At 44.0% G+C, this 14,324-nt stretch overlaps 1 protein-coding gene across 1 annotated transcript in view; it reads right to left on the bottom strand.

Moving 5' to 3' along the window:
• Positions 1–14,324, bottom strand: part of LOC138638539 (saxiphilin-like) — an 82,859-nt gene that overhangs the window by 26,473 nt on the left and 42,062 nt on the right. The window contains exons 11-13 of the mRNA XM_069727919.1: positions 1,666–1,813; positions 1,411–1,562; positions 1,200–1,296 (exon numbers count right to left, since the gene is read on the bottom strand). Of these exons, the coding sequence (XP_069584020.1) occupies positions 1,200–1,296; positions 1,411–1,562; positions 1,666–1,813 (397 nt within the window). The remainder of the gene's footprint in view (positions 1–1,199; positions 1,297–1,410; positions 1,563–1,665; positions 1,814–14,324) is intronic.

The raw sequence follows: 14,324 nt of genomic DNA, 5'->3' as shown, positions 1-14,324 counted from the left end.
TAGTCAAGGACTAATATGGCCGGTATCGCTAGTCAAGGACTAATATGACCAGTATAGCTAGTCAAGGACTAATATGGCCGGTATCGCTAGTCAAGGACTAATATGGCCGGTATCACTAGTCAAGGACTAATATGGCCGGTATTGCTAGTCAAGGACTAATATGGCTGGTATCTCTAGTCAAGGACTAATATGGCCGGTATCGCTAGTCAAGGACTAATATGGCCGGTATCGCTAGTCAAGGACTAATATGGCTGGTATCGCTAGTCAAGGACTAATATGGCTGGTATCGCTAGTCAAGGACTAATATGGCCGGTATCGCAAGTCAAGGACTAATATGGCCGATATAGCTAGTCAAGGACTAATATGGCTGGTATCGCTAGTCAAGGACTAATATGGCTGGTATCGCTAGTCAAGGACTAATATGGCCGGTATCGCTAGTCAAGGACTAATATGGCTGGTATCGCTAGTCAAGGACTAATATGGCTGGTATCGCTAGTCAAGGACTAATATGGCCGGTATCGCTAGTCAAGGACTAATATGGCTGGTATCGCTAGTCAAGGACTAATATGGCTGGTATCGCTAGTCAAGGACTAATATGGCCGATGTCACTAGTCAAGGACTAATATGGCCAGTGATGCATCCATAATACATTAATAAATGTATGGTTTTAGAGAAAATATTGTGCTTCAGCCCTGCTGGATAGCCTAATTGTCATCGTTGTGTAAGACTCACTGTGGAGATGTCCATTGTAACAAAAAAGTTCTTTATTTAAATTGCCAATGATGCATTTCATGCAGTAGTTCCCTTAAGGGGTTTCACTGCTGCGACCTCTGATCAATGTAATTAGACTCAAGCATCGGGCCAGCAACATCTAAGGTGTTAAACCATTTCTTAGAGCTGGCTACGATCTCACCAGTTACACTCAGTTGCTGGCTGTACAAGCAGTTGGCATCTGTGCTGTATGGAGCAGACTTTGCTCCTGAGCCTATTCCATACATGCAGTGCCCACAGCATTGAGTAGGCCACCCGAAAGAATTGGGCCCTGGCACTTGCCTATGTTCACCAGATGTTGGTGCCGGCCCTATGTCCCTTATTATCCATTGTCAAGTATGAGATGTGCAAATGTTCCCTTGAATTGGCAAAACTAAGATGCACATGATGAGTTAAATTGGAAATATTTTGGGTCTAATTGAAGTTACCCTTATTGCGATACTCTTCAACCGATGGGAGCAGTCCACATTTCAGTGCTGTGTATGCGTGTTCTACATCAAGATTTACTGCTTCCGCTTCACCTTTCTGCAAATTATAGAAAAAAGTCATGTTACTGCTGCCCTTAGTCCTCACCCCATCTACTCGCCATCTCTGAGCGACCACATATGATGCTTCTTTCTGCTAATAAAGATCACCTACCAGAATCATTTCGATGCACTCCAGACCAGACGACGGCTCTGTGCATTTAATGGCTCCACCACTAACTGAGGACCAGTCATCACATTTTTTCTTCTCATTTTTGCTCTGTGGACACCACCGTATTTGCTGGTTAACTCGAGGAGGATGAGCTCCTAATGGTAAAAAATAAATTGCTGCTATAAGTAAATTGAAACTAATTAATTAGAGATTATTAAGGTCATGCAATACCAGAATTACGGCACATATGTTTCCTACCGTTAAGTGTTTTCATGCCGTTAAACAAGTCTGGTCCCAAAAAGAGGAAAGTGTCCATTGCTGATGGAAGAGCTATCAGAGCGCTGGTGGTGTCTTCAAATAGCAAATCCTTGCCATGTGTGGAGCTGAATAGTTTGCACTCTTTTTTCTGGGATTTCAAAAAAAAATAGCATAAACCACAAGTTACTACAAACTACCAAGCTTCATTAGAAAGGTGACTGACACAATCCTCCCCTTGTGTTGTTCATGAATGAAGGCCTTTGCACTTCATGGTATTTATTGCAAGTGTCCTAGGTTTAGGGATTGTTGTATTTCACACATTTAATCCACCAATCCTCAAATTAGCATCTTTTCTGATTGTATGGATGTGGAAGAAGTGTCGGCACTAATGATGAGCGAATGTATTCCTTGCTCGGGTTTTCCCCAAGCATGCTCGGGTGATCTCCGAGTATTTATGACTGCTTGGAGATTTAGTTTTCATTGCTTCAGCTGAATGATTTACAGCTAATAGCCAGCTTGACTACATGTGGGGATTCCCTAGCAACCAAGCAACCCCCACATGTACTCAAGCTGACTAATAGCTGTAAATCATTCAACTGTGGTAAGGAAAACTAAATCTCCAGAACATTAAGGCTAGGGTCACATTGCGTTAGTGCAATCCGTTTAGCGCTAGCAGATTGCGCTAACGCAATGTTTTTACCGGGGCCGCGTTCCAGGGTCGCGGTAACGTCCCCGCTCTCGCAGATCCCCGGCGCACCACAAAACACCGGCGCGTCGCTAGCGCGTGCCGAACATGGCACGCGCTAGTGCTGCGCGTTCCCATTGCCGTGAATGGGCGCGCTAACGGACGCGTTGCATGGCGTTAATTTCGCCGTGCAACGCTGTCCGTTAGCGCGTTCCCATTAACGCAATGAGAACCTAGCCTAACAAATACTCGGAGACCACCCGAGCGTGCTCGGGAAAACCTGAGCAATGAGTATACTCGCTCATCACTAGTCGGCACCTCTTCTGAAAATCTGATGAAAAACATGTCTATGAATGTAATTCATTAATCTGTTTTATATGTGGTTCTATATACTGTGTTTTGCAACAGTGCAATTAGCTTGGATAAAGTTAACAGTTAGTGCCAGCCCAGGTTGGGAGGAGTTAAGTGGGAACATAGGAAGCTAGTTCCTGTTTGTTAAGGAGTTGATGATTAACTATTGAAGAAATAAGAAGCATTATTGCTTAAAGGGAAGGTGCCATCAAAAAAAAATTTTTTTCAGAAATTGTAAAAATGTAAAGAATTAATGATTACATTTTCTTAAAAAATATTATCATATGAAAAATAATTTGAAAAGTTTTGGAATTTCCACTTTTCAACACTAGGGGGAGCAGCTGCTGAAATTTCAGAAAAACCTAGTGTACAACTAGCTCACATTACTGCACTGCAGTAATTATGGGCGGAGTCTGCTGACGTGTGTGATGTCTCCTCTCCTCTCCTTCTGGGTGTTTGCTAAGGGATTAGAGAGGATGATATTCAGGAACCCAGTGAGCAGCCATTTTGTTGGTGACTGCAGAGTATGGCTGCCGTCACACTATCAGTATTTGGTCAGTATTTTACCTCAGTATTTGTAAGCCAAAACCAGGAGTGGAAGAAATAGAGGAAAAGTATAATAGAAACATATGCACCACTTCTGCATTTATCACCCACTCCTGGTTTTGGCTACAAAAACTGAGGTAAAATACTGACCAAATAATGATAGTGTGAAGGCAGCCTTATACTGACAAGTAGACAGTCACCGAGGATGGCAGGAAGCAAGGATTCTAGGAGATATGTGGTGGAGGGAGCAGGGTGACAGCAGCACAGAGTATTTCAGGAGAGCAGTGTGCTGGTCTATAGGGGCCCCCTGTTTGGTGCGCGGAGCAGCCAGGGATTGTACATAGAGCGCTGTCTTTTATACACATGGATGGACCGTCTGCTCCACAGAAATCCAGGAAACATTTCTGCGGATTGATGGCCTGGTCTGATCCAGACTTTGCATGCAAACCCCATTCCCCTCCTCAGATCCTGTCTTCTCCATCCTGTCCTGGCAATGTGTGAAAGCGAGGCGACAGGCGAAGTACGGGGTGACGCTGGGAAGGAAATGTAGCCATATAGTAACGATAAAAATGAGACCCCTCTCTTCAGCTGCCTCACCAGCCCTGACTGCACCTAACTGGAGGTCATGCTGCCCCCTGTATTACCCCAGACCCGCGTGCAGGTGCTCAGCCAGAACCACCCTAGAATGGGTCCGCTTTCTGAAGAGAATACTGCCATAGTGTTCTCGCATAATACCGCCATATAGATCACACACAATACTATCAAATAGATCACACAATACTGTCATACAGTTCTCACATAATACCACCATATAGATCACACATAATACCGCCAGTGTTCTCACATACCACCATATAGATCACACATAATACCGCCAGTGTTCTCACATACCGCCATATAGATCACACATAATACCGCCAGTGTTCTCACATACCGCCATATCGATCACACATAATACCGCCAGTGTTCTCACATACCACCATATAGATCACACACAATACTATCAAATAGATCACACAATACTGTCATACAGTTCTCACATAATACCACCATATTGATCACACATAATACCGCCAGTGTTCTCACATCCCGCCATATAGATCACACATAATACCGCTAGTGTTCTCACATACCGCCATATAGATCACACATAATACCGCCAGTGTTCTCACATACCACCATATAGATCACACATAATACCGCCAGTGTTCTCACATACCACCATATGCTTCTCACATAATACCGCCATATAGATCACCCATAATGCCGCCACATAGATCTCACATGTATTGTAAATAAAGACTCGGCCAGAATAAAGTCCTTTATTAATCTTTTTTATACCATACCGAACGCATAATCCTCGACTCCCTCGTCTCCCACAACAAAAATAATAAACCACAATGCGGAAAGACACGCAGGGGGGAGAGGAGTGCATAGGAGAGGATTAGATACTGACTGCTGAGCCGTGTATCTAATCCTGTCCTGTGTGATACTGTGCTGCGCCGTGTATCTAATCCTATCTTGTGTGATACTGTACACAGGACAGGATTAGCTACACAAGACTAGATTAGCTACACAGGACAGAGGTAGCAGTGGTAGATGGTATATAGAGGCAGGCAGCAGTGGTAGATGGTATATAGAGGCAGGCAGCAGTCGTAGATGGTATATAGAGGCAGGCAGCAGTGGTAGGTGGTATATAGAGGCAGGCAGCAGTGGTAAATGGTATATAGAGGCAGGCAGCAGTCGTAGATGGTATATAGAGGCAGGCAGCAGTGGTAGATGGTATATAGAGACAGGCAGCAGTGGTAGATGGTATATAGAGGCAGGCAGCAGTGGTAGGTGGTATACAGAGGCAGGTAGCGGTGGTATACAGAGGCAGGTAGCGGTGGTATATAGGGGCAGGTAGCAGTGGTATATAGGGGCAGGTAGCAGTGGTATATAGGGGCAGGTGGCAGTGGTATATAGGGGCAGGTAGCAGTGGTATATAGTGGCTGGTAGCAGTGGTATATAGGGGCAGGTAGCAGTGGTATATAGGGGCAGGTAGCAGTGGTATATAGGGGCTAGTAGCAGTGGTATATAGGGGCTAGTAGCAGTGGTATATAGGGGCTAGTAGCAGTGGTATATAGGGGCTAGTAGCAGTGGTATATAGGGGCTAGTAGCAGTGGTATATAGGGGCTAGTAGCAGTGGTATATAGTGGCTGGTAGCAGTGGTATATAGGGGCTAGTAGCAGTGGTATATAGGGGCAGGTAGCAGTGGTATATAGGAGCAGGTAGCAGTGGTATATAGGGGCTAGTAGCAGTGGTATATAGGGGCTAGTAGCAGTGGTATATAGGAGCAGGTCGCAATGGTATATAGGGGCTAGTAGCAGTGGTATATAGTGGCTGGTAGCAGTGGTATATAGGGGCTAGTAGCAGTGGTATATAGGGGCTAGTAGCAGTGGTATATAGGAGCAGGTAGCAGTGGTATATAGGAGCAGGTAGCAGTGGTATATAGTGGCTGGTAGCAGTGGTATATAGGGGCTAGTAGCAGTGGTATATAGGAGCAGGTAGCAGTGGTATATAGTGGCTGGTAGCAGTGGTATATAGGGGCTAGTAGCAGTGGTATATAGGGGCTGGTAGCAGTGGTATATAGGGACTAGTAGCAGTGGTATATAGTGGCTGGTAGCGGTGGTATATAGGGGCCGGTAGCAGTGGTATATAGTGGCTGGTAGCAGTGGTATATAGGAGCAGGTAGCAGTGGTATATAGGGGCTAGTAGCAGTGGTATATAGGGGCTAGTAGCAGTGGTATATAGGAGCAGGTAGCAGTGGTATATAGGGGCAGGTAGCAGTGGTATATAGGGACAGGTAGCAGTAGTATATAGGGGCAGGTAGCAGTGGTATATAGGGACAGGTAGCAGTGGTATATAGGGGCTAGTAGCAGTGGTATATAAGGGCTGGTAGCAGTGGTATATAGGGGCTAGTAGCAGTGGTATATAGGGGCAGGTAGCAGTGGTATATAGGAGCAGGTAGCAGTGGTATATAGGGGCAGGTAGCAGTGGCATATAGGGGCTAGTAGCAGTGGTATATAGGAGCAGGTAGCAGTGGTATATAGGGGCTAGTAGCAGTGGTATATAGGGGCAGGTAGCAGTGGTATATAGGGACAGGTAGCAGTGGTATATAGGGGCTGGTAGCAGTGGTATATAGGAGCAGGTAGCAGTGGTATATAAGGGCAGGTAGCAGTGGCATATAGGGGCTAGTAGCAGTGGTATATAGGAGCAGGTAGCAGTGGCATATAGGGGCTAGTAGCAGTGGCATATAGGGGCTAGTAGCAGTGGTATATAGGAGCAGGTAGCAGTGGTATATAGGAGCAGGTAGCAGTGGTATATAGGGGCAGGTAGCAGTGGCATATAGGGGCTAGTAGCAGTGGTATATAGGAGCAGGTAGCAGTGGTATATAGGGGCTAGTAGCAGTGGTATATAGGGGCAGGTAGCAGTGGTATATAGGGGCTAGTAGCAGTGGTATATAGGGGCAGGTAGCAGTGGTATATAGGGACAGGTAGCAGTGGTATATAGGGACAGGTAGCAGTGGTAGATGCATAAGAAAATAAAAACTCTGTACTTACCTTCAGTCCTCTCCCAGGAAGTGCTGAATCATGTTCAGGGCAGAGCAGTGTGACGATCTCCCTGCTCTGAACAGGTCGGCAGTGAGCAGTGATTGCAGCCTGTGCTGTAATACTAAGTACAGGCTGCAATCACAGCTCCTGGCTGCAGATACTCACCCCGGACCTCGCTCCCAGCAGCAGCTTCTCCCTGGCAGCTCCTGCTATGATCGCAGACACTGAGCTGTGTGTGCGATGACAGAGGAAAAAAACAAAATGGCCGCGATCTCCTCTCACAGCTGTGACGTAGCAGCCCAGTGGGCGTGCCCAAGTCACAGCTGAGAGGCAGGAGGAGCGGTCGGAGCCCGACTGTTGGCTCCTATGCCCATGGCTGCCGTAAGTGAGGTGTGCAAGTGTCGTGTCCAGACACTTACACCCACACTAATGAAAATGGCGGCCTCCAGTGGCAAAAGTAAAAATGAATAAATAAAAAAGTATTAAAGTACTACATTTACTTTTGTATTAAAAATAATTGATTATATAATCAATAATTATTAATACAAAAACTAAAATCACGGCACCCTCCCTTTAAGAAGGAAAAGGCCATAAGTTGGGAAGAGAGTTTAGTGACAGAAGTTCTTGTTAAAGGAATAGAAAGTATTCTACAATTGATTTCCTACATGGCCGGAGTGCAGAGATTGGAGTAGTACCCAGAAGGTTTCTTCCACTATCAGTGATTACCAGCCATAGAAATAAACAGAGCTCAGGGAGGTGTAATTCTTGTAGGTAGCTAGAAGGAGTGGGCTACAGAAAGGCAACGTGTAAATTGATTCTGAAGGTTTAGAGAAATCCTATTCAGACCCAGAAGGAACACGAGGTGCCCATTATAGTTGAGGATAAAGAAAGTAAAAACAGAGCTAGAAAGCTTGTGGTGTATTCTGTGACTATTGAACTGTTCCTATACTATCAAAATGCCATATTTAATTCTCTAAAAGACGATTCTAGTCTCACTGATATGTCACATATTTACAAGCTCCCTGTACCAACAGACCACTTGTGGCCTGAAAAGGAATAAGCAGCGAATCTCCAAATCCCACACACACACTCAGGGGTGTTTTGGGGAAGCAAAGCAAACCTCGATAGGTCCCTTACACCTAAATTGGCATTGTCGGCAGGATCGGTTTGCCCTGCAGGAATATTTTTTTAGGAAGACTCCTGGTGCAATGAAGATGGTGTTGCAGTATGGAAAAAAAGAGCAGATGAACTTGGGAGTGGAGGGTAAAAGAGAGCACAATGAAATGCCCAGCTGACTGAAAGTCCTGTCCAGAAAAGGGGAATACCCTGTGAAGACTACCCAACCTACAGTGGGAGGTGCGCATTAGTGGATGGCGCAATAGAAAGAAACCTCCGGAAAGGTGATAGAAGATCACGGGAGTAGAGGCCGAAGGTGGAGACACTGAGTGTGATGTGGAAGCCGTTAACACCAGCGAAACATGTGATGTGGTGACAATATCTTGCCTCACACAAATGGCACTTCACACTTTCGGGTCAGTGGCAAAGGTCTGTGATGTAGTGTAGCAGAGGTGACGGACTAAAAAGCAGGAGAGGAGAGGCCATTATAGTTAACAGAATGTCTTTTACTGAGGAAGATGAATCTGGAAGAATATAACAGATAACTGACATCAGATTGATTGGTGTTCATGCAATCATAGAATCATAGAATGTTACAGTTAGAAGGGACCTCCAGGGTCATCGTGTCCAACCCCCTGCTCAATGCAGGATTCACTAAACCATCTCAGACAGATGTCTGTCCAGTCTCTGTTTGAAGTCTTCCATTAAAGGAGAACTCACCACCTCTCATGGCAGCCTGTTCCACTCAATGATCACCCTCACTGTCAAAAAGTTTTTTCTAATATCCAATCTGTATCCTCTCCCTTTCAGTTTCATTGCATTGCTTCACTTGGATTTGATAAAGTTTTCATACAGATGTTTATCCATGGTAATAGTTTACACTTCTTCTCTAATACAGTCTCACAGTCACATGAATCCATTTTAGCAAAATCCATTTTTACTACTTTCTGCACACCGTCTGCAGCAGATACTTTTCCAAATCCCCCCATGAGGCAATAATTAGAATGTCTTCTCTAAATCTTCCACATTAAGTTGGCATTTAGAGTCCACCACACTGCATGAATACAGGCTACCTTGTCTAACTCACAGCAGTCTTAAGACTTTAAGGCTAGGGTCACATTGCGTTAGTGCAATCCGTTTAGCGCTAGCGCTAGCAGATTGCGCTAACGCAATGTTTTTAAAGGGTCGCGTTTCGGGGTCGCGTTAACGTCCCCGCTCTCGCAGATCCCCGATCTGCGAGAGCGGGGAACGGACCTCGGGCGCGCCGCGGACGCTGCAAGCATCGTCCGAGGCGCGCTACAAAAGACCGGCGCGTCGCTAGCGCGTGCCGAAAATGACACGCGCTAGCAATGCGCTGGTACATTGCGGGCAATGGGAGCGCTAACGGACGCGTTGCATGGCGTTAATTTCGCCGTGCAACGCTGTCCGTTAGCGCTCTGATCAAAACGCAATGTGACCCCAGCCTAAGGACGGGTGCACTGCCCACGATCCGGAACTAGCAGCACTTAGGACGCAGCGCATGTTCCCTGCATCCAAAGCGCTGCCTTCTATTGAACATCATCCGTATGTGTTCACTGAACTGTGCTGATTTACCACATCCAATACATTTCTATTGATGTAAATTCTGTTGCGGAAACTAGCGCCTCTGCAAGAGAAATTGGCATGCTGCGGTCTTGATAGACGTGGGTGATCCACAGGCGGCTATGCACTCATAGTGGACATCAGATTTCTAGAAATCCACTATGATGTAACATCTGGCTGCTGTGGGCTTGATGCTGTACAAGGAAGGAATATCCAAAACGCGCATCGGGGTGCGCTGTACTTGGGAACATCGGGCATACAGATATATGCAATCATTCATTTTTTGTATGTAGATCATTGGTGTGCGCACTCAAATTCGGAGATGTGATGCACGTGTGTGTGCATATATACAGTTAGGTCCATATATACTTGGACAGAGACAACATTTTTCTAATTTTGGTCATAGACATTACCACAATGAATTTTAAACAAAACAATTCAGATACAGTTGAAGTTCAGACTTTTAGCTTTCATTTGTGGGTATCCACATTAAAATTGGATGAAGGGTTTAGGAGTTTCAGCTCCTTAACATGTGCCACCCTGTTTTTAAAGGGACCAAAAGTAATTGGACAATTGACTCCAAGGCTATTTCACGGACAGGTGTGGGCAATCCCTTCGTTATGTCATTCTCAATTAAGCAGATAAAAGGCCTGGAGTTGATTTGAGGTGTGGTGCTTGCATTCGGAAGGTTTTGCTGTGAAGTAAACATGTGGTCAAAGGAGCTCTCCATGCAGGTGAAACAAGCCATCCTAAAGCTGCGAAAACAGAAAAAACCCATCCGAGAAATTGCTACAATATTAGGAGTGGCAAAATCTACAGTTTGGTACATCCTGAGAAAGAAAGAAAGCACTGGTGAACTCATCAATGCAAAAAGACCTGGGCGCCCACGGAAGACAACAGTGGTAGATGATCGCAGAATAATCTCCATGGTGAAGAGAAATCCCTTCACAACAGCCAACCAAGTGAACAACACTCTCCAGGAGGTAGGTGAATCAATATCCAAATCTACCATAAAGAGAAGACTGCATGAAAGTAAATACAGAGGGTTCACTGCATGGTGCAAGCCACTCATAAGCATCAAGAATAAAAAGGCTAGACTAAACTTTGCTAAAAAACATTTAAAAAAGCCAGCACAGTTCTGGAAGAACATTCTTTGGACAGATGAAACCAAGATCAACCTCTACCAGAATGATGGAAAGTGAAAATTATGGCAAAGGTGTGGTACAGCTCATGATCCAAAGCATACCACATCATCTGTAAAACATGGCGGAGGCAGTGTGATGGCTTGGGCATGCATGGCTGCCAGTGGCACTGGGTCACTAGTGTTTATTGATGATGTGACACAGGACAGAAGCAGCCGAATGAATTCTGAGGTATTCAGAGACATACTGAGGGCTCAGATCCAGCCAAATGTAGCCAAACTGATTGGTCGTCGTTTCATACTACAGATGGACCATGACCCAAAACATAAAGCCAAAGCAACCCAGGAGTTTATTAAAGCAAAGAAGTGGAATATTCTTGAATGGCCAAGTCAGTCACCTGATCTCAACCCAATTGAGCAGCATTTCACTTGTTAAAGACTAAACTTCAGGCAGAAAGGCCCACAAACAAACAGCAACTGAAAACCACCGCAGTGAAGGCCTGGCAGAGCATCAAAAAGGAGGAAACACAGCTTTTGGTGATGTCCATGAGTTCAAGACTTCAGGCAGTCATTGCCCACAAAGGGTTTTCAACCAAGTACTAAAAATGAACGTTTTATTTAAAATTATTGAATCTGTCCAATTACTTTTGATCCCTTTAAAAACAAGGTGGCACATGTTAAGGAGCTGAAACTCCTAAACCCTTCATCCAATTTTAATGTGGATACCCACAAATGAAAGCTGAAAGTCTGAACTTCAACTGCATCTGAATTGTTTTGTTTAAAATTCATTGTGGTAATGTCTATAACAAAAATTAGAAAAATGTTGTCTCTGTCCAAATATATATGGACGTAACTGTAGATATATGCACTGTACATACATTGTGCTGTTTTTATTTTGTTTCTTTGCACATATGATTATTTAGTTTTTTTTTATCCATATTCACACATTCATATTTTTTTACACATGCACTTTAGGTTTGTTCACATTGTTTATTTCACGGTACACATATTGATCCCACTTATTTTAAATTATATATACTTTTTTATATAGCTATTTCCTACACGAAGAATTGTTCTTTAGTTGTACAGTATGTGTGCACATATTATCCTAAATAGATTCAATTGACATACACAATTTTTAATATATAATGTGTATATATATATACATATATATATATTATATATTATATGCGCGCACCAGTTATATACCCTTTTCAACTGATTGTATAATATTCTACAATACAATTTTGATTTTTTATTTCCTGCTATTTTCTGTCCGTCTTGATTACCAACATATTTTATCTATTTTTTGGGGAGTATATATTTTAATACATTTTCTGTGGTAATATTTCCAAGTACGTGCACAATTTTGGTCTTTGTGTTTTACAAATTGATACTTTTTTTCAAATTTTTTTGAACTTCCATATGACGGTACTTTGCATTTTGTAGCTGTACAAATATGCAGCATCAAACCCGCAGCTGTTCCTGATCGGGAGCACGGACCCTTAGGCTATGTGCACACGTAGGAAAAGAGGTGCAGAATTTTCTGCACAAAATCCGCATCTCCTGGCAGAATCCGCAGCTGCGGATTTGCCGTGGTTTTTATGCGGATTTTGTGCGGTTTTTATGCGGAATTGATGCGGATTTTGTGCGGATTTTCTGCGGATTTTGCCACTGCGGATTTTTAACATGGAGGGGTGCAGAAACGCTGCAGATCCGCACAAAAGAAGTGACATGCACTTCTTTGAAATCCACAGCAATTCCGCACTGATTTTTCTGCACCATCTGCACAGCTATTTTTTAATCCCATTGATTTATATTGTACTGTACATCACAGTGCAGATCTGCAGCGTTTCTGCACGGAAAAATCAGCTGTGGATCCGCAGCAAATCCGCATCGTGTGCACACAGCCTTATAGCTCTGCTCGACCATGGTTCCCATCTATGTTCGGACTTGTCCCAGCTTCCCTCTAAGCTGTTCTCACTTCTAGGATAATGCTTCTGCCACTAGGATTCTTAGTTGATAAAACGTGTTTTCTGTGCGGCTGATGTTCACTTCTGCGGTAACTATAGACATATATATTTGCCTCCTGTATGTAAGAATTTCTGCCACTCTTTGGTCGGTTGTTTTCAGGACTTGCTACCAGTACTCCAGAATGGTTTCTCTCTTTCTTCTACACATAACCCAGAGCTGTGCTAGTCTGCAATTCTGAGGTTACTTCTCTTACTTGTCTTAACAAAGTTTGGAAACAAGAACTCAGTTTCTAAAATGCCCAATTAACGCCTCCCCACCTGGGCTGTCACTAACAGTTAACCCTGTCATTCCTAAATGTCCATGAAAACGGCAGCTCACATAAAATCTAACACATTAGGCAGCAGGTCAGACAACAAACATGGGAAGTCATCTGAAAGGGTGTGTAAAAGACTTCTCCACTTTTACATGATGACAATCTACATCTTACGGCCAGCTGCACGGCCAGCTCTACCCTCACCTACTGTATCCTCACCCATCCCTTGTAGATTGTGAGCCCTCGCGGGCAGGGTCCTCTCTGTACCAGTTGTGACTTGTATTGTTCAAGATTATTGTACTTGTTTTTATTATGTATACCCCTCCTCACATGTAAAGCGCCATGGAATAAATGGCACTATAATAATAATAATAATAATAATCTTATACATGTACAACATAACCATCCTGTAGCAAATAAAGCTGCGGTCAAAAGAAGTGCCACATACAGTATATACCGTAAAATCAATACGAGTCTTTATTAGAAGTATAAAATACACAATATATATAACCACGAACAAACATAGAGTAAGGTACCTCAAACAAGCTACAAACAAGTAAAGTCAGCTAGAGCTGGACAGCTAGTAAATACTCAGGTAATGATTACTGTAAGTATTGCACATGAAATGATATGAGCACTCCATGCCAAAAAAGCCCTTCACTACAATCAGACTTAAAAATTACTGCTATATGGACAGGCAATAACAGGAGTTAAAAGTTGAACCTAAGCATGCTGTGGACAGGTGCATATAATTACATGCAATCCTTACAAGCCCAAGTGAGTCCAACATGCCACTCACATCATTATATCTACTGGCTCAGACTTGCCAAGAGATGCACCAATAGTGAATGCTAAAGAATAAGCTAGCAAGTACCCCACGCCTTGTACATATTACCTGTGACACTGCCGCTCTAAAAGAAGTGCTCTGCCAAGTGGCACGCTGATCCTGATAGCCCCGACGCGCGTTTCGAGTGTGCTTCTTCCTGGGAGTGTGTCTGTACGGTGAGCGTCATGCAATAAATACAGCCGTCTATCCACTAAGATTGGAGGGGCGGGAATAAAGGGGACATACATCATCAAGTAACCACCCATTCAGAGGAAAGCCATTTCATGCATAGAGACCGGAGATGCCTAGACAGCAAAACTACCAAAGTGCGGAGCGACACAAAATTATCGCATGTACATGAAAACAAGACACTCCCGCTATATACATCCTCAGCCGAGGACAACGCATCTCCCTGCACAACAAAGGCGGCAATATATGTAGCCATCTGTCCATTACAATTCAAGGGGCGGGGAAAGAAGACGTACGTCATCAGGTGAACACCCATTCAAAGAAAAAACCTTTCAATGCATAAG

The sequence above is a fragment of the Ranitomeya imitator genome, chromosome 5 (genome assembly GCF_032444005.1).
Source record: "Ranitomeya imitator isolate aRanImi1 chromosome 5, aRanImi1.pri, whole genome shotgun sequence".
NCBI classification, from domain to species: Eukaryota; Metazoa; Chordata; class Amphibia; order Anura; family Dendrobatidae; genus Ranitomeya; species Ranitomeya imitator.
This window is presented reverse-complemented; position numbering and strand designations above follow the sequence as displayed.